The sequence below is a fragment of the Coffea eugenioides genome, chromosome 2 (genome assembly GCF_003713205.1).
Source record: "Coffea eugenioides isolate CCC68of chromosome 2, Ceug_1.0, whole genome shotgun sequence".
Classification (NCBI taxonomy): Eukaryota; Viridiplantae; Streptophyta; class Magnoliopsida; order Gentianales; family Rubiaceae; genus Coffea; species Coffea eugenioides.
Genome location: NC_040036.1, coordinates 40166970 through 40189073, shown reverse-complemented (window position 1 = coordinate 40189073; position 22104 = coordinate 40166970). Strand labels below are relative to the sequence as shown.

General features: G+C 34.5%; 1 protein-coding gene across 1 annotated transcript; it reads left to right on the top strand.

Annotated features, from left to right (window-relative positions):
- Positions 1-12671: 12671 nt before the first annotated feature.
- Positions 12672-19232, top strand: LOC113762366 (probable glycerol-3-phosphate dehydrogenase [NAD(+)] 1, cytosolic). Its single transcript, XM_027305788.1, has 6 exons — positions 12672-13020; positions 13211-14199; positions 15593-15814; positions 17375-17622; positions 18547-18686; positions 18844-19232. Exons 2-6 carry the CDS (start codon positions 13548-13550, stop codon positions 18962-18964), a joined length of 1383 nt encoding a protein of 460 aa, XP_027161589.1. The 5' UTR covers positions 12672-13020; positions 13211-13547; the 3' UTR covers positions 18965-19232.
- Positions 19233-22104: the final 2872 nt, after the last annotated feature.

Genomic DNA, 22104 nt, shown 5'->3' with positions numbered 1-22104 from the left:
TTTAACTATTGTACCAACAATTGAATTGAATCAAAGTAGGAAATGTTTGTTTGACAGTATGTCATTTGTTTTGATTTTCTTGATATGAAATTGAGTTCTAGCAAAAAAGGAAATGTTGCCAATGAGGTTTATGATTTATTTGATGTGAATATGAGTTCTAACAAAGAAAAAGAAGAAGTTGCCAATTAGATTTATTACTTCTGTATGATTTATCGGAAGTCCAATATCCATTCCTATGTCATTTTTCTTATTATTATAAAATGCCCAAATTTTTGTATTATCTATTGTAATAGCTCTTAGTCATTATTATAATCAACTAATAAAAGTTTCCGCACTCTTCGTAGCAACACAATTTGTTACTTAACTTCTATAATATACATTAGCAGCTAACTGGTGGGATTAAAATGAAGTAGTGGCAATGGTTGAAGGCCTTGTTAGGTTTGTTGCATTCTCCCAAAGACCCACCATTAGTTTTTTGCTTATGTCAATCTTGTTAAGCGAGATTTTTTTTATTAGGAAAGAATAAGATTTAGGAGAATGCTATATAGAATGTTATATGCATCTATAGTGGGTAAAGTTCGTCCAATGGACTCAAATTTGTGTAGGCTCCTATGTTTGTTCATAACTTTTTGAATTTGCTTCTTAACTGGTGATTTCTAATTACTAGAGTGATTGAGTAGACATTGGGGTGTTGTTGGTTTTGTTCATATCAGAAAGCTTGCTCTTGCTGTGGTTGATACTATGTATCATCTCAATGAAGACCAAAAAATGCTATGTTGCATAATGGACCTTATTTTATACGACTAATGTATCTTTTGGTATGTAGTTGGGGATGTATAATTTATAGTGTATCTTGACGGGGAGTTTAAGGCAATAGAGAAATTTTGGACTCAATGAGAGGTTATCCAAAAATTGATTTGAGTAGTTGTCTGTCAAGATGTTTTAGGTAGTATATTATTATTTGTGTTTGAAGTGTTTACATTTGTAAATGTTTACAGGAAGATTTTGTTAATATAAAGTAATTATTTTTAAGCTATTAAAAAAGTACCCCTTTTACTAATTTTTGGCAAAGATCAAGATTCTTCTAACATTAACATTCTCTATAGTTATAACTATTTTTCATTTTATACATATTTATCCTTATTGCCCAATATTTTTTAAAATATAATATTGTTCTCACCAGTAACTGCTTTAAATATAGTCCATGCTCTCTCCACATGCCATATTAATATGCATCATATTTACATATAATACAAAATTTAAAATATTATCTACATCTGATATAATTATTCTTTTCTAAATTTAATCATCATTTTTCAATCTTTTCCACTCTTTTCAATTTGAATCCCTCTCTTGATGGGCACTTTATTATCTTCAAACCGTGCGTGGCAGGTTTTCCACCTTCTAGCCTACTCAAAATATTATGGTAGCAATATGTTGATGGTCAAATAATTTCTTAATCATCTACTCAGAATATCATAGTTTCATAATAGAATAGTTTCTTAATTATCTACTCAAAAGTCCTACAATCAACTATGAAATTTTGGTGGTCTAATTGTTTGAGATTGGCTACACAAAAAATTGTATATGTTCTATAGTCAACTATAATTTTTTTTTTGGGTAGCCTTAGAACTAGCTACATAAAAAATCATTGTCAACAAAAATTATAGCAAAATGTTCTACAATTGATTTTGATTTTTCTATAGAATGATTTGATAACTGGCTATAAAAAATGTAGTAAAAGTAAAACTATTGATAACAAAATATTTATATTTAAAAGTAAGACTTTCATTGTCAAATTGGTGCACTTGAATGCAAAAATTTAGATTTTTTGCAACCAAATTACCTCATGGGATGCAAAGATTTATATATTTCGTGACATATAATTTGATTCCCAAAATGTAGTATTTTGGACAATATAATTGGTGATTAATAAAATATAATAGAACTTTTGACTATGATTCTAGAATATTGTTGCTTAATGCACTATAACAAAAATTACCTTTGGCGGCATTTAAAGGTGTCTGTATAGATAATCTAACCTGACACTTTACCTTTCCTCACACCTTGGACGAGCGTCGTTCCTTCCAATGTGGGGATAGTCTCGTAGCATTCAAATGTGTCAGGAAAACTTGTTATAGCATCCCATCTACCAACAAAAATCTCTTTTCTTGATAATCAAAAGTGTCAGGATAGTTATAGTACCACATTAGGATATTGTTTTAGAAGCTGAGCTATACTGACACTTTTAATTGCCAGGAATACATAGGTAAAGAGAAATTAATCACACCATACAATAAAACCGAGATCCAATGTGGAACAACAGATAATCCTTCACTCCATTCCTGCCACAATTATGTCAGATATACAAGTCTTTGAACTTTCCATTGAAACTATAAGTTCTTTCAGAAGAAAAGAAACTATACTAATGTACTAACTTTGCTATCGATGCCGTTCCGTACCTATAAAAAAATCAAACAAATAAGAGGAGGACCACCATTACCTGAATTCAATGACATAACAATTTAAAAAAAAGGAAAAAAAAGTTGATATTTAACTCCATAGGTCATCCCATCCCTTGGGTCCCTCTCTTTTGACAAAGTTTATTATTGCCTGGACAACTTCCTGAACTCGGTTGGATAGGGCATGGTTTCCCCATTTAATTTCAACATTTTCTGCACCACCCATTGCTCTGCATAATCTGAAGACGTGCAAGAAAATATAGACAAAAATAGCGGTCAGAATAACAACACAGATCATGTGAAACAAGTTAAAGCATGTTCATCATATCTAACAAATATTAGACACACGATTAAAAACTTTGATCAGATTACAAGTCTTACCTCTCAACAAGCGCATTCTTGTCAACATACTCTGGTACATATTCATCGGCCATGGAAAATATGATCTGCAAAACACGAATATTAGAATGGCACTCTAGACCATTACAAAGCATCTTGTACAATCACATCACAACCAAGAAATAGTGATCACAGGCACAGAGTAACCGTATAAATGAAATTTGCAGGTGTAAATTCAGTTTGCGTTCAAGCAATTCAACCTACTGGAAATCATGTCATGCTAGAAATATAGCCTTTGGTCTATCAAATGCGTTGGAAAAAATTACGGATATTGGACATAACTATGTACTGCAATTTCCTACCTGACAAGGTGTGCAGGACATGTGTCCAAGTCTCTACCTCAGCTGGTCCTCACTTAAGTCAAAGCTAAACAAGTCATCATCACCATTATATGCACAAGGCGAATGATATATACAAGACATGTTGCCATTTGGTGTCAATTAGGTAAGATGACCCTATTCAAACATATCTTTATTGGTAACCATAAGCCAATAACAGGTTTATCGATAACCATAGGTCAATAACGAGTTAACAATATGCATTTAGTCACCTATAGGCGGTCATAGGGACATCTGGATTTGCTTCCCTGGGCATTAGCTCTGACCCTTGGCCTTCACTTATCATTTTTGAAGCCAAATCAATCATTGAAGCAGTTTCGGGGAGCGTAGCATTGTACTCCCGATCACTAACTAGTGCCTGAACAGCCAACATTATCAACAAGCTGAAACTAAAGCTCATCGTCCAGGCAACATTACATAGAGTAATGATCACAGTGCCAACACTGTCAAGTAATGCACTGAACAAAAGACAGTATGACTAAGCAGATTAATCATTCTCCTTTAAACATCAGATAATATATATTATGTTTGACCAACTACAAGGGGCACTTGTCACGACAAAAAGGACGAGTGTGGATGCAGACACAAAAGTGCACAGATTCAGGAGCTCAGAGGCATGAGAGATTCTTAAATTTCTTTCTTTTATGAAAATGATGGTAGAAGCACCAGCATGATCAGCCAGAACAGTGTTCGATGCCAAGCATCCCTTAAGCTAAAGAATCATATGCTAGCAAAATTTAATCTTATTTCACACAAACAAAACCATAGAAGTTGTCCAAGTTCAAAGTTATAAACTCGTACATCAGATCAAAGCACTTCTTCGAAATCAAAATAAGGGATCATGCAAAATCAAGTTAGAACCTCACCAAAGGCAACCACGACAAGGAGACAAATTAAAGTTTCGGCATTTCGTCCATATACTCTCTCACATGAAAAAATAACTTTTAACTGCTATCCAAACAACATGATAAACTAGTGCTGATTGTATCACCAATTCAACATCACAGATGCATCAGAAGCTACAATCCCCATGACTCAAGCCTCTCAATTATCCATGTAAGACTCATTATTAATACACCCCTATGCTGCCAAAGCCTACCATTACTTCTTATAACACTCAACAAACTGAATCAGTTCCCAATGATTACCAAGCACTAAAGTAAATTATACAAGTCTACATTCGGGTAGCGAATAAAGCAAGCTATGATTTATAAAGCCTAATCATTCTACGGCTTTATCAGTAATGATCAACTTAAAACTCTGAAAATTAGCTGAAAGCCTGAAACTTCAACAAAAATCCTGCACTGAAATAGAATACAAAGCATATAGGGGTGGTGAAGTTGATGTAATTGCTTGAGATTTATAGACTGAAGATTATTACAACAACAGAATACTCAGTCAATGCAGTCGAAGTAAAATCTTCAAGCAATGTTCTTTTTGACCCAAACCTATACATCAAAAGCCCAAATCCACACCTGTTAATTATCTAGCATAATCTAAAATTAGTACCCAACATTTCTACAATGACAATCTAAATCAATACATTCACAAAAATAATTAAAAAACACTACATATATATTTATATCCCGCCGCACCTTAACTCACAAACCCACTCTTGATACGAGTTCTTGTAACTTTTGATTAATTCATCAATTTCTTTCTCATGTTTTTGCTCAATATTGGCCAGGGCTTCCCTTAGCTCATGCATTATTCAGTAAGGAAAAGGCCCAAAATGGTAACTCTTTTTGCAAGAAACCACCAACCAAAATTTACATTTACAAAAATTGCAGAGTATAACCTATTCATCGACAACATCGATTTCTACGAGCTTGTGGCCGGATTTGTTATTGGAATTGCCTAATTCTTTTGCTAAGAAATAATTTCTGGAGAATTTGAACTCGTCCTCTTGATGTCATGTTGTTCCATTTTCTGGTTTTGACAAACCTAAACCTGATGATGAGAGGGAAGGAGTAGGGGCGATGGGACGGCGGAGTTAGGAAGCAGAGGAGAGGAGAGTGGCCGAAAGAGACGGAGGGCAAAATTGGTAAGATCCCGCAAAAAATATTTATATCAAATTCAAGCAGACAACCAAGAGAAATCAATTTAGGGCAAAAATTTATCATGCAATTACATACCTTCAATGGGAAAGCAAGGGCAGTTTGATTGCGGAGAGATTCAATAGAAAAAACTCTGCAGGAAAGCAAAATTTTGGCCAAGAGTTTTGAGAGATAGTTTGCCGAGAGAGAGAGTTTGTGAGAGAGATAAGAAGAAGCAAAATTTCACTGGTAGGCAAAATGAAGTTTTTGAGATTTCACTAAGTGTTTTGGCAAAGGAATCTTCCACCAAAATCAAACGACGTCGTTTTGTGTTTTAATTTTTTTTTTGGTGTATCTCACATTTTCGCAAGTGTCATTATAGGGAGTCTAAAGGTACATAATTATTTTTATATCAGATAAAATAAAAAAAAATTAGAGTATATATTATTGAGTTGATAACAAGTGTCATGATAGAAGTGCTATAATGACACAAACCAGCAAGTGTCCTTATAGACATGTCAGAAAAGACCATTTTGTTGTAGTGATGTCTCTTGTGATATGAATTTCATGTGAATTTTAGCGATGATATTTTTTCGTAGTTAATTCTCAAAGACGATGACTAATGTTATTTTATTACAAACTTTTTGTAATATAAAGCAAATTTTGTTGTACATAATCATATGACCAAATTGAATTTATATCAACCTCCAAGAGTAATTAGATACAGAGATGCACTGATTGGTTTGAGAAATTTATTATGTAAAGATACAGTTAGGGTGACCAACCCACAAGCGAGTTTCAATATAATCAAACTTAGGGCTCTCAATGGTACTAAATAAAATTACCAACTAATAAGTCTAATTGTATGTAGGTTTCTGAGATTTTGCTTGTCCATTCTTATAGACATCTGAAAATATGGTCCTATTATTCTATGAGTTTTAGGAGTGGTACATAGTCATCACATTCCTTCCAATTATCCTGTATGGACACATAAAATATCTTTTATGAGTTTAGTTTAGTTACAAATAGGCATATATGAGTTAGGGTTTTGACATATTCAAACTCAATTCACATAATATATCATTCTTTTGAACCCAATTTCAACTCACTCATGCTCAGCTTTCAAAAAAATCGAGTATTAGGCCTAATTTAGGCAATCCTAAACTCATGTAATGTATTTTTCATGTTCACAAGATCTAATTAAACCAAACAATCAACTAATTTATATATGTCCTATACTATCTAAGGCATCATTTAAATTGAGGGATTGGGAGGGAAAGGAAAGAAGAGGAATGGAGGGATTTGTTTTTGCTGTTTGGATTGATTTTTGAGAAGGGAAAGGAGAGAAAGGGTTTAGTTGTTTTGTTGAGTTACAATGTTCCCTCAAAAGTGGGCAAAAATGGAGGGAAATGAAAGTAAATTAATTAAAATAATTTAAAAAGTTTTAAAATATCATTTTTACCCTATCTTTTCTCTTAAATTAACACTTGATTTTTTCCTTTCCTTTCTTTTCTTCTTCAATCCAAACAAAAATTCAGTATTTTCTTTTTTTTTTTCCTTCCATATTTAATCCAAATAAGATAGATAGAAACCACTCTTTTCTACTCTTCTTTTTTTTTTTCTTTTCCATTGGTATCTTTTCCTTTCCTTCCCTTTCCGTTCCCTTCCTTTCCTTCAAACGAAACGGTGCTAAAAGATGTTTGACTATCATGACAAAAAACAATATAGTTTACTGTAACATTTCATAAACCTATCAATTAGAGATTAAAAAAGTACAAATTGTCATGAAATATCAATTTAAATTTCAACTATTTGATTGAATTTAGATTTAAAAAATCTTCTTAATTTCTGCAAATGAACCCTAGTATATATATTGTTCCAACAAGGTGAAAAGTAGCATGAGCTCAATGCAACCAAACTCACATGTAAATAGGATAAAATATTTTGGCCCATGCTGAACTTACATTTAAATCGAGTAAAATATTTTGGCCCCACACTTAGCTCAACTCACATTACATAGGACTCAGCCCACTAAATTTAGGGGCGATCAAGTTGAGCTTGAGTCAATTGGTCTAACTGGAGGTGGTACATGTACCTTACAAACTAATAAATGGTAGAATTTCCTGTAGGGTTACAAGACCGGCAAGAAAATCAAATGTTCTTTCTTTATTCTTTTATGTTTGGTTATAATACATACAACAAGATAAAAGATGATAACTGGGCTAACGATCAAATTGGTAATTTGTAGCTTTTAGGATTCCTTGGGTAGAAAATGTCACAGCCTCCTTCATGAATTTAAATAGAAGAAATGAATTAGGCCAATATGCACATGGGTATTGCAATATTAGGTTCTTATAAAATAATGAAAGCAAAACATGAATCAGTTACAAAACATAAAAGTTAAATTGTACAAAAATCTTTTTTTATTAGTGAATTGATAGTAATTACCACCTATTTTGTTGAACATAATACCTTTTCCTTTAATGGACACCAAGCACAATTGCAACATGATTTTCTAAAGATAATGCACATTTTCTAAATATTCCCAAATCTTTTATATGAATTTTGTAAGTTTATAGGAGGCTCTGCCGATTCTTGCATCCTAAACTTCTTACACCTTCCTAGTTATAGTCTATTGTCAAATTATAAAATATGTAAAACATTACATTAAAACCATCCAGAAGAGCCATTAATAGATCAGACAGCATGCTTATAATAAAGCTTCTGTACCATTTTATTGTACAGTCAGTCACGTACAAAATTCTTAAATTTTTACATTTTTCCTGTTATCATCATAAATGTCGATTGCATGAGGACAAAGAACACCTGCAAGGTTCCACTTTTGGTAGGAATATGTTGTTAGTTCTGAATTAACTACTTTTATACTCATTTAAGCAAGAAATCTGAAATTTTATATCACGAACACATATTGAAATTTCATATCACGAACACAACTACGTGACATTTAAGTCAGGCATTCTTCCATGTTCCCAGTGCCTAAGAGATTCTTGAACAATGAATTTGTTGTTATTGTACTTTTGATAAATCTTCTTTGTATCATATTTTTTGAGACCCAAAGACTTTTCAAAAAACTTCCGGAGAAATTTTTAACATGAAGTATACTTACTAAAAGTTGAGGACAGATTCTCCATTCTTCAAATTTGCTGTGTAGTCCTTAGGGAACTATTTAACATGAAATTTACTTACTCATAAACTTTTTTTTTTTTTTTGCAGACGGAGGGATATCCGGGTCAACGGGTAAACCGAACCCGACTAATCCCCCGACCCGAGAAGAGAAGCCCTGTCCCCTCGAGCGCGTTAACTCTGGGATTCGATCCCTGATGGGGGAGATGGACAACGACTACTTAGGAGCTGTCGTGACCAAACTCCTGGGCAGCTCATAATTGAAAATATGATTTCGACCGATAACTGTTAAGTTTACCTGCCAACTAATGGTTGGCATGCTTGTGGTTTGCCCTGCCCTCATCAACCTATTAAACTTCTTCACTTTGTATACTTTTACCAAAATTCACATCTTTTGTCTTGCATAATACTAAGATGCCCTCATTAAAATTAATGTGCAAGTGTTTTACAAAAAAAATCTATACACTTTTTTTTGGAGAAGGTAATTCTTCAATAACTATAAAAACAGGAACTTAAACAGCATCAGACACGAACTGAAAGATAGATTAAAATACCAGCGGATTCAAACAAAATACATAGACACAAAGACACTCAAAACACAGGAACTAACAGACAGTGAAAGACACTACAAGACCGAAACTGGGAATGATAAAATATTAAATATCCAAATACATCTCAATACTAAAGATTCGAATACATCTCTAAACACTAAGGTATGCTAACTTGAACTGTGCTGCCTCTGGGAATCAATCCGGACGGGATTGAATTCCCTAGAGATAGAAAGCTCAAACATCTCCTTGTCGCTCGCAATCAGTACCCTATCAAATGGATGCCCAAAAGGAGTAGAAAAGATATTGAGAGTGATCAACCTGCCGAGATCCTGTGGGTTGCTGACGACTAAATAGGACAACTGCCTCAACTTCGTCGCCACTTGCCATTTTAAACGGCGAGTTTCCTTGATCCTAGGTGATATGAGTAGCTGCTCTGTCAGTTTGCTAGAGAAGCTATCCAGTATCCTAGTACTTGCATGAGACCCTCCAATAGTTGAAATCATGCACTACAATTAGATAAGTATAAAAAGTTGCTATTCAACAAACAATTTAATGTCCTATAATTGATTATACAAAAAAAAAATATACCAAAATGTCCTATGATTCACTAAAGCATTTTTCTACTAAAATGGTTTGGGAATCAGCTATTTGAAAATCATAACCAGATGTTCAACAGTCATCTATGAGTTTTTTCATAGTGGCATGGTCTAACAATTGGCTACACAAAAAAATTGTAGGGAATCGATTATGATTTTTTCATAATCCAGTGGTTTGAAAATCAGTTATCTAAAAAATCGTAACCAAATGTTCTACAATTGACCATGATTTTTATCATAGCATGATGGTTTCATAATCGATCATCAAAAAAATGGTAATAAAACTAAAACAATTGACCACAAAAAGTTTTTAATTGAAATCAAAACCATCTTTGGCAATTTGGTGCATTTCAATGCAAAAACTTAAATTTTTTGCTAGGAAAATATATATGTTTTTGTTTGATGACAAAATGGTGATTCATAAGAAAAAATTAAAATTTGTATTTCTATTTTGGGATATCATCATGTCATATCTTTTGCAATGTTGACTTCATGACAATTTTAGTAACCATACTTTTGTATTTAATTGTCAAAAATGACGAATTTTGGTTCTTTTCTATAGTGTTTTCATAACCTGTGGTGAAATTCGTTTTAGATGATAAGAAAACAAATTAAAACTTTTTGTTATCTTATAGGCCTTACTTAAAAAAAAAATAAGTAGAAAAGAGACCAATTACAAAGTATAAATAATCAAATTGTATTGAAACTGTGATAGATAGATTGGGTGATATGGGGGAACACCTCCCATTAACGCAAAAAAAAAAATGTATTGAAAGTTTTTTATTAGTGAAATTATAGAAGTAATCTTCTATGTTGTTGAGCATGATAATTTCTTCTTTAATGGACACCTAGCACAATTGAACCTTAGGGCGTGTTTGATAAAACTGAAGTCCAAAAACTAAAATTTAAAATTTGAAGTTTGAATTGTTAAGTACTAAGGGTGTGTTTGATAAAACTGAAATTTGAAATGTGAAATATAAATATGAATCCATTAAATTATTGAATAGTTAGGTACTAAATTTGATACATTTGAGTGTATATCACATTAAATAATAAATAAATAACTTATTAATTATTTTTGGGATCAAGTTTTGATTAGAAAATTCAGCACCATTTAATTAATTCAAATGTTCTATTTTTAGTTATCAAATGCAACTGAACATGTTAAAATATGAACCCATTGAATTTAAGTGCTGAGTTGGATTATCAAACAAGGTCTAAATCTGATAAATTTGAGTGTATATCACATTAAGTAATAAACAAATAGTTTATCAATTAATTTTGGAAGCAAGTTTTGTCTAGAAAATTTAGTATCATTTAATTAATTGAAATATTCTATTTTTCGTTATCAAGCGTATCTGAACATGTTAAGATCTGAACCCATTAAATTTAAATGTTGAATTGACTTATAAAAAAGGACCTTAGTTTCCTATAAATAATTTACTTGTCATAAATTTTTCCAACAACCTTTTGCATATTGTATAATTTTTGAAGTTTATAATAGCCCCTCCCAGTTGTTGCCTCATACACTTTTTCGATCTTTATGGTTGTGTGCATAGTCAATAACAATATATGTCGTAAATTAGTTTATGACCATGTGTTTGAACCATTACTTGGTTGAATCACATGCTTATATGAAAGCTTATGTACCTCTTCCTTGTACAGTCACGCACAAAACTTTTAGATTTCTCATACATATAATATATATATATATATATATATATATTATACTAGTTGAGGTTAGCACTGCCCACCCGAAAGCTTTCAACTGCGATCATATTTTTGGAAAAATATGATGAATTGTTTGTGCCTAGCTATTTTTATATGTAGTCTCTGTTTAATTTTTGAGCTAACATTCATAAAATGTTTCTTTTTTATGTTTTCTTGTGTACCTATATATAGTTGGGTAATTGAAGACAACTTTAGTATTTCTAAGTTAGCTAATTTTACAATCGAATGGTAACTAAAAACATAACAGGTGATAAATGAAAATCCACCGATAAAGAAGAATTAATTTTATAAAACAAAAAAAGGGGTCTTGTTTCTTTTATACATTTTTTTCAACACTAAAATATAACTTTTGTTAGATTTTTTCTCAAACACATAAAATAGTATATTTATTTTCTAAATAAATGAGGTTGCATTTACACGTACAGTTTAATGGCTTTTTCTTTGGTTCTAATGCTGTAAAATAGATTATCTTTTATGCATTTTTTGTTACCCCAAAAATATAATTTTTTGGTATTCCTTTTTTCCTTAAATAAATAAGCTTGTATTTACAGAGAGAGTTGTTATACTCTATATATAATTTTAATTTAATACTATACACAAATTATAAATAAGGCTGCATTTACCGTAAGATTTGCTAATTTTTTCTTTGATCATGATAGCATAAATAAATTTTTTTATGCTCCTTTTCTCTCATTGTAAAAATATAAATTTTGACTGCTTCTTTAACGCTGGATTTACAATCACAATTACTAGCCGCCCTTTGCTTTAATCCAATTATAATACTATGAACTAAATTATCTTTAATATTGGATCTATTCTATGATTACAAAAATATAATTTTCCGGTGTTTCTTTTTTCTCTAAATCTCAAACAACAGAAAATCATAAATAGAAAAAAACTAAAGCACAAATTCTCACAATGAAACTCTCACATTTCTTTTTAAATAATAGAGTTGTTGGGCTCTGTATTTAATTTTAATACTCTACACTCCTAAAGCACCACAAATAATCGATGCATGTTTTTAGCCAAAAAATTTGAAATTTTCATATTACCAATGCAAACTGCATGATATTTTGCTGCTCTTCCATGCCTTCAGTATTTAACCCTAAGGTGGTAATTGAAAATCACCAAAGCATTGCAAACTCAAATTATTTTAGTATAAGGATATTATCTTGATCAAGAATCTTTGTCTTTTGGTCTCCATAAATGTTTTAAAAGAATTAATTTAACAGACGCTACATCTAATTGGGTGGATTTAAGAAAGTACCAATCAAAATGCTCTTAAAAAGTTTACAGTAGAAATCTGTACAAAGACCCATTTGAAGGGGCAAGAAAAATGCATTTTCTATAATTCAAGGGCAATAAAATAATTTTAAGAAAAACGTGAAAAACGTTACCTTCTACCACTTTCTAGGAAGCAACAAGAAACGCAAACTCTGCTATGAACCCCCGAACCCAGATTTGTGCGATTCATTTACTCCTTTGCCTATTTGTTCACGCCATTCCAATCCTAGATTAGGCAGCTGCAATTCTGATCGCTATTTATATCACATTTCTTTCCAGCAAATCATTTTAACGAATCCCTTTTTCTCGTGCTTGCATCGATTCCGCGTGGAGGAGTAATTGACGCATTTTTGGCTAAATAAGAAGAAAGGAAGCAAACAGATTTTGTTTAACTTCACCGGCTTTGCTTTTGCTGTAGACTAGAGGACAAAAACCCAGCTGGCTTTGGTTTCTTTTTGAATGATTCATGCTCTTACACGGTTGGTATTTTGCTGACTTGCTTGGTGGGGTAGTTCACCAAGATTTATCTTTGACGGAGTTTTCAAACTTTGACGGAGTTTTCAAAGTTTGACTGTTGTAGTATTTATTTAGGAATGTTCATATGATGTGGGATGATTTCTTGGTATTTAAGAAAAAACCTATGTGATAAAATTTGATTCTTCGTGCTAGGTCGGTTCTAGAAGTTTAAAAGAGCAGATAAAAACGGAGGAGGAGATTTCCTGTCCATCGAGTGCTGAAAATTTGATTGGAGGAGTTGGTTTTATATTGCTGTTAGACATGCCTGGAAAATCTAGAAATCTTGAAGTTTGAGTGCTTGATTAGGTTAATTTTGGTGTGTAGTATAAAGGGTTCAAACCCCATTTAAGAATTCCAAGTGGGATTACTTGAATTTGTATTCTAAGCTATTCAGTATAACAGCTTTAGGTTGGTAGTCATTGTTTGGTAACTATTCGCAAAGAATATTAAGGTTGTGTTGGGGTAGAATTCATATTTGTATTGATATAAGATGGTTGGGACTGCTGAGGGAATGAGTAATAATGGTTACTTGAATGGGGCCACTAATGGTACTACGGAGGAGAAAGTTGATGAGCTTCGTCGACTTTTTGGGAAAGCAGATGGTGATCCGTTGAGAATTGTTGGTGTTGGAGCTGGAGCATGGGGTAGTGTTTTTGCAGCAATGCTGCAGGATGCGTATGGTAATCTCCGCGAGAAAGTTCAGATTAGGATATGGAGGAGAGCTGGGAAGGCTGTTGACAGAGCAACTGCAGAGCACCTATTTGAGGTGATTAATTCAAGGGAAGATATCCTGAGAAGGTTGATTAGGAGATGTGCATACTTGAAGTATGTGGAGGGAAGGCTAGGTGATCGAACATTGTATGCCGATGAGATTTTGAAGGATGGGTTCTGTTTGAATATGATTGACACGCCTCTTTGTCCAATGAAAGTTGTTACCAATCTGCAGGAGGCTGTATGGGATGCTGATATTGTCATTAATGGTTTACCTTCAACAGAAACACATGTGGTGTTTGAAGAAATTAGAAGGTATTGGAAAGAAAGATTAACTGTACCAGTTATAATTTCTTTAGCAAAGGGTATAGAGGCTGAATTAGAGCCTGAACCACGGATAATTACTCCCACTCAGATGATAAATAGAGCAAGTAAGGCTCTCTCTTTGGCTTTTTTAATTGGTTTTCTGCCCTTTTTGTTTCTGATTCTGATGCCTAGTACTGCTAGAAGGTCATCAAATTCTTCAACTTGTTGATGATAGTTCATTATTGGCTACACACTCTACTAATTATTTTATTGCTTTCAAAAGGAACTTAAAATACGGCGTATCTGCTGATGTCACTGATAGTTGTGAATTCTCTGTTATACTGGTATTTTGTCCCCAGGACCTATTTGTATTGCCTGCTACCCTCCTTGGTATTTATGATTTTAGTATACGTGTTTATATGTTTAGTTTATTTCTTGTTTCTTGGCATTTATGAAGGTAATCACTTTAGATCATCTCTTGTGGTGGGAACAAACTTGATACTCTTCTGGGTGTTAGATTGGAAATGGAAAGGATAAAAGGCAAAAAAAATGAAACAAAAACTTGATTTATGTTCGAGTCAAGGTGGTAGATTCATTGAAATGCTTTTGGAAGCAAACTTTTGAATTTTTGAGAAGGTGGACACTTTGGAGCATGAAAACTAGAGTTATAATCCTTGTCTTGTAGGTAACATAGGCTTTTAAGTTTTGGGTCTAGTCATTCTATCAGTGAGCTATTGAGGGGTGGAATTAAGTTGTTAAATTCTTATTTCTGAGATGATGAAGTTGTTAAAATAGTCACATCGAGTAAATTGTTTTAAGACATCTGTTAAAAGCCAATGGACTACATAAGCCTACCTTACTGGTATGGACAAATAAAGCATCTTACTTTTCAGTTGATCTAGATTTCTGAAGTGGCAGTCATTCCAGAAACAAAAGCTATTGCCATGGTAGAAACAAGTTATCGGTCTCCTAATCAGTCCATCAGTTGTAATTCAAGTTTTGGAAACTGATTCTTCTTCAAACGCACCAAATCTTTTCCATCAAGAAGCATGGTTAAAAGTTTTTGATGATTAATCTCCTCGGTTCTGGTGCTGACCCAACTTGAATTGAGTGTCATGCATGCATATTTCATGTGTTTCTGTTGTTATTTTCTGATGGTTCATAATGTTTTCTTCCAATAACTAAACGAGTTGTTCAATGATCAAGTGGGAGACAATGAAATCAGAGGTTCTTCTGAGATCAATGCCTGCCCCTGCCCTCTTGGACCAAACTTAGTGCCTTTCTAAGAATATAACTGCAGTATACTCTCTGATCCTTTTGAAGCTTTTGGTCTGTTGTCTATTTGAGATCTTTAGAATGGAAGTGATTTGTTTTGCCACTTGTCTGATTTAGCCATCTTACTTGAACAAATTTTGATAGCTGTTAACCTTGAGATAATGTTGTTATAAGCAATTCACTTCTTGGTTAGACACATGGAGGTAGTATAAATTTCTAACCTTGAGCATTGTATTTCCGTAGCTGGGGTCCCTGCTGAGAACATTCTCTACCTTGGAGGACCTAATATAGCATCAGAAATTTACAACAAGGAGTATGCTAATGCGCGGATTTGTGGGGCTGAGACGTGGAGAAAACCTCTGGCAAGATTTCTGAGGCAGCCCCATTTTATTGTGTGGGACAATGGTGATCTGGTCACCCATGAAGTTATGGGCGGTCTAAAGAACGTGTATGCCATAGGAGCTGGTAAGAACCTAACGCGCTATTTTGTTCTTCTTAGATTTTCTGAGTTCTTGAAAATGTATTTAGTCCTAATTATTGAAATTTTGCTTGCAAAATTAGTATTAAATTATTTTTGAATGGCCATGACTCTGTCACTTAGGCATGGTTAGTGTGGCCATTGTAGACTGATCTAGGTTTCTTGATCCAGATCCGTATGGTTGCTTTGCACATTAGCTGACGCCTTTTGCCTTAATCTTTGAGGTTAACCTAAATAGTTCTAGTTCTGCATTATCAAATTTTCGCTCCGGATAGGCCTAAGCCAATTAGAATATGAGTACGTCACACATTCCTTGCCTTATTCTCAACTCGAAAAGTGCCATTAGTTGGGCTTTTTATCTAATCTAAGATGTCAACGAAAAAGAAATTGATAGAGCTAGAGGAGTGAGTAGAAATGATTGGAGTGATGGCAAGGGCCAACTTTCTCAATTTCTGTTGTATTCATGTTATATCAACTGATTATGCTGTAATGAGGAGAAAAGTATTGATGTTACTCTTTTGCTGAACTTCTGAGAAATGATGCATCAGGCTTCGTGATGTCATTCTGTCTATTATTGACCTGTCATCTGTTTTTTCAAAATTTAATAGCATTTGCAGAGCCTAGCACTCTGGACCTAAACCAAAGTTTCTCCATAACTTATTTGGTTAGATTGTCCTTGAAAATGAGAATAAGAATACTGGTTAAGTTACTTTTATAGTTAATAAAGTGGGTGCAACATGGTTAAATCTGGAAGCTGAATGTTGACAAGGCCAATCTAATTAGCAAAAAGCTTAAAGCATTCCTACATATGTATAAGGCAAGTTTCTCTGATGAATACTTTACCAATCCTTGGTGAATCAGCAAGTTAAGCATTTATACTGGGCTCTTATGGAAAGTTTATGATTAGAAATTTATTGTTTCAAATGGATTTGTTTGTGATTAAAGTTGATTAAAAACCATGGCTCCCTTTTATTAAGCCAGTGTATCCTTAGCATTGAGATTGTGCTTCTCTTGGTTTGAACTTTAGATAGTTTCACATCTGAAGCGATCATTTAGCCAACTTACAACACCCATTGCCTCCTTTGATTTACCTCCACTTGTCTACTCCCCCTTCACTGAAGCACTTGGATCATCATATTTAAGGCATGCAGATAGCTACCTTAACAGGGCTTCTTTGTCTATATATGGGTCATGCTGCTGCAGCAAATAGAGAGATGCATATTTCTTTACTTGGAATGTGGCTCTGTCAAATTAACGAGTCATAGCAAATGATACTTGTATTTGTTCGCTAAGATCTATAGTTTTCCTAGAGTCCTTTTCTGCACTATCCTATTCTCTACTTTTGCTTGGGATGTAGAAATTAAAACCTAAAGTCTTTCACATACTGATGCAGTATTTCTAGAAATCATTTTGACTTGGGCCTGAGCATATTTGAGTGAGAGTGGTATTATGTGCACATCATTTGCATACAAGGAGTGAGTAATTTCATTAGTGTTGTAGTTCTGATCTGGCACTTTCATGTCTAACTTTATGGTTGGACTTCACAGGTATGGTAGCAGCTCTAACTAATGAGAGTGCAACTAGCAAATCAGTATACTTTGCACACTGTACGTCAGAGATGATATTTATTACTCATCTTTTGGCGGAAGAACCAGAGAAGCTTGCAGGTCCTTTGTTGGCTGACACATATGTGACCCTGTTAAAAGGTCGTAATGCATGGTATGGTCAGAAGTTGGCTAAAGGGGATTTGAGCCTTGATATGGGTGACAGCATCAAGGGAAAGGGAATGATTCAGGTACTTTTCTCCTACGCACAAGTGGCATCTAGAATATGAATATTTCAATCCAACTGAAAAAAGCTCAAAAGGCATTAGTTGGATGGTGAGAATCTGTTAGCTTTCTGATTCTCTTTAATTCAGGGTATTTTTGTTGGACCATCAGATATTTCAACAAGGATTTGCCTTTTGAATAGTACAAAGGATCAGAGAAAGGAAATTAGTACATGCCTTAATTTAAAAAAAAAAAAACCACTAGAGAACTTTTTGAATCAGATATGTATGATGATCAATTCAAACTTGTAGAAATGATAAGATACAAAATATCCAACATCAATGTACATAGTATGCAAGAATGATTAAGGAGCGATGAAAAGGGGATCCCATGTTGTGTATTAAAGTAGCTCTTTTGTTCATTTCTGTTGTGTTCTTTTTTTTTTTGTGTTTACGATTTTTAAGTGTGATATGAAGATGTAACTAGGTCCGTTGACAACTGTGGAGGAAATGGTCATTAATAATATTAGCGTAACAACTACAAGAATCTCCTGACCTCATTTTGGGGCCTGATTGAAGCATCTACATGTTAACGTCATGTGCAACCTCATAGTAACTTCATAGTCTCAGTTCACAATTTCTGTAGGTCCCTGTCAGAAAAGGAAAAGGAAAGAATTTTGTCTTGACAGCTAATATGACGCCTCCTGGAAGTATGTCTGAATTGTTAATTAGTTACTGATTGGCAGTTATACGTTGTGAATGATTTGTGTTCGAGGCTCTTTTGCATATAATTGGCTACTGCAATAGCTCATACAGAAGATCACTGACTAACTTGGTTGTCCTAGGATTGAGTTTGGCTTTGTCAATTGAATTTTATGGCCTTTTAATAGCTTCTTTTTTTTTTTCTTCGTCCCATCTATCAACCAGCCTAATTGACTGCTTGTTTTGCAGGGAGTTTCTGCAGTGAAAGCTTTTTATGAGCTCCTCAGTGAGTCCCGTCTGAATCTTCTGAATCCAAACGAAAATAAGCATGTTGCTCCAGTTGAGCTGTGTCCCATCTTGAAGACATTACATAAAATACTCATATTAAGGTATGATCAAATTTCTTTCCTTAGAAATCTGTATCTACATCTTCCAAATATCTTTCCTTAAAAGTCTTTCCCGACAAAACTTGACGAAAGTCATTCCAGTGAAGATCCTTTTTTACTGCAATGCATCTGATCCTTGTATCCTATATATATCATGTAGGGAGCTGTCATGCGAGGCAATTCTTCAGGCTTTGAGAGATGAAACCATGAACGACCCTAGGGAACGGATTGAGATGGCCCAAAGCCACGCTTTCTACAGGCCTACATTGCTTGGTCAATAGTTTGCATCCGGTCATATGAATTTCTTTGGTTTATTTGGAAGAGAATATGAGTGAGCTGAATGCTTCATGTTCAGCCATTTTCCATATGCTCTAGAAGAATGATAACTAGGAATTTCAGGAATCAGCAAGAGTTTGCATTAGTAGATTTCTGGGCTACGTTTTCTCAGTTCGTTTGGTTATTGGTTCTTTTCTGCCTTCCTTCTCTTGTAAAAATGTCTCAACTGAAAATGGTGTTAGTATGTATTTTATAATTTAATTTATTTGATTACAAAATCAGGTATATCTTCATAATTACTATTACTACTACTACTACTGATCTATATCTGTTTTTGGGACAAGAGACACGACATGACAACAGGCAACCATTACCCATGACAAAGTTTTTCATTCTTGTGTTTCAGTAAGTGAGATGGGTGACATTTTTTGACCCTTCTTATTTTTTTTTTTTTTTCCAAGTACAACATTTTACAAATGGTGCTATACTTGGGGCTAGGGAGAGAGGAATGGGAATGGACCCAACTAAAATATTGAAAACTATTGAAAACATGGAGGGAATTAAATCCCTTCTGAAATGTTCGAGAAAACTGCGGGTAGGAAAAGCACGCAAGGGGTTTCAAACCTGTTACCCATACGCAGCGAGGGACTTTTGGATGTTTTTTTGACTGGGAATGGCTGAATGGTACAAGTTGCTCAAGATTAATTGGGGAAAGTAAATAAATACATGAGAGGGTAGGTAAGGTTAAATAGGAAAAGTATATAAATGTAAGAGATGGTAATAATTGTTAGTATGTATATATATATATATATAGTAGGTTAGATGAATTTTAGATCTGTTAACAAGTGCTTATTTAGAAAAACCCTAAAAATATTAGGGGCAATTAAGGATAAGGCATAATCCAAAGTTTTTTCGAAAACATATAAACAAAAGTAATTCAGGCGCATTTTACATTCTAAAGCGTGTTTTTACTATTCTTTTTTTTTTTCCCAAACAATAACAGATTTCCAATAAAACTCTATAAAGTGTTTACATCACTTGGAGCAACTGCTCCTATATCATTGTTGGCTAATTGAAGCAGCCAGCTAGGAAAGGAATTTCTCCAGGCTATATCAGCAACTAAGTTTAAGGCAAATCTTGCCAAAGAATGGGACACTACATTGCCTTCCCTTCTGATAAAGGAACGAGCAGTTCTGAAACTCTTTTCTCAGTTGTAGTATGTCAAATAACACAGCACTGGTCCGAGGATCCTCCAACCTTCCCAACTTGATCTTCTCAATCACAAACTTACAATCTGATTGTATAACTATGTCCTTCCAACCATTCTTCATGGCTATGGTCATAGCCTTCCTGATAGCTCTAGCTTCCTCCACAGCAGGATCCCCAAATCTCTGTTCACTCCCTGCCCAAGCTCCTATCATCTTACCACTGCTACATCTGACTACCACTCCCCGACCTATCTTTCCATCCTTCTGTCTCAATGCTGCATCAGTGTTTAGACAAATAAAATGCTGTGGTGGAGGTGACCACTTTCCTTCTCCATAAGCTTCTCCCTTACCATCCTTTTTCGGCCCATCCCCTTCATTAACTACCTCAGCATACTCTTGCCATTCCTGCACAGCTTTACCAACAACAAAGCCAGGACATTTTCTGTCATTGCTGAACTGAATTAGATTTCTTGATTTCCAAATTTGCCACAGTGTATTAATCGTCAGTTCAATATGGTTCCTGCCCTCCTTTCTTACCTTAGCTTCCACCAAACTATTCCACCAATGCCAAAAATTATTCCTATAAACATTGAGACCATCCCAACAGATGGGAGCCGCCTTCCATATTTAGCTCTGCATGCTGGCAAAAAAACAACATGTGTTCCAACGCCTCTGTCATGTCACCACAACATAGACGTGTCATTTCCCCTCCTCATTCTACACTTCACTGCCTCATTCACTGGTAAAACTCTATGTAGACACTTCCAAATAAAGTGCTTCAATTTATGTTTTACCTTTAAACTCCACAAAAATTTCCAAGCACCAGATTCCTCCATATTTCTACTGCTGCTGCCCCTTTGATGATCAGGCCTCTCTTTCCTCTTCTGCACGTCTTTTGCCACCGCATAGCCACTCTTGACAGTATATTGGCCAGCACTTGAAAACACCCACACTAGTCTATCCTTGGCTCCTCGTTCACTAATAGGAATTTTCTTAATCTTGCTGCAGTCCTCCTCCTCAAAGTAGGTGCTCATCAGGTCCTCATTCCATCTACCATCCTTCATCAGCTCATGGACAGATTTTAGTTGGCAGTGTTGAGGTTTCCTGGTCCTAATTCTTCCATTCTCCATATCCAGGAATCCAGTTATCCTCCCAAATAATTATATTTCGTCCATCACCAACAGTCTTCCTAATCCCTCTCTGTAACAGCTCCTTAGAACTTAATAGGCTCCTCCATACCCCTGAATCCCCAGCCTTAGCCTCCATCCTCCAAATTGAAACTCCCCTAAAGTACCTCCCTCTCAGAATTTTACTAACTAACAGGTTTGGATTGGTTAAAATCCTCCAGAGCTGCTTAGCTAGCATAGCATCATTAAATTCCTGTAGATCTCTAAATCCCAAACCCCCCTCTGCCTTTAACCTCTGAGAGTTCCTTCCAACCAATCCAATGAATTTTTTTATTACCCTCACTATCCCCCCACCAGAATTTAGCCATTTCTCTGCATAAGTCCACACACAAGCCTTTTGGCAACCTGCAACAGCTCATAGCATAAGTAGGTAAAGCTAGCACCACTGATTTTAACAGTACCTCCTTACTTGCATTACTCAATAACTTCTCCTTCCAGTTACTTAACCTTTTGATAACTCTCTCTTTGATGTAGCTAAAAACCTGTTTTTTTGTCCTACCAATCACCATTGGTAGCCCAAGATACTTACTCTGCTTGACCTCTTTCATTCCACCCAGTGTCAAAATTTGAGTAAATTGACTGGCAATCCGCCCCTTTCCTCTTCCTGGTCCTTTCTATTAAATAAGAATTCCTGTACAATCTATTTTTGGTAAACCCCTATATACACTTGATTGATTGACCTAATATACAGCTATTGTAACTGATTTTCTATTCTAGGTAAGAAATATATACAGATTTTAGCCATAATGT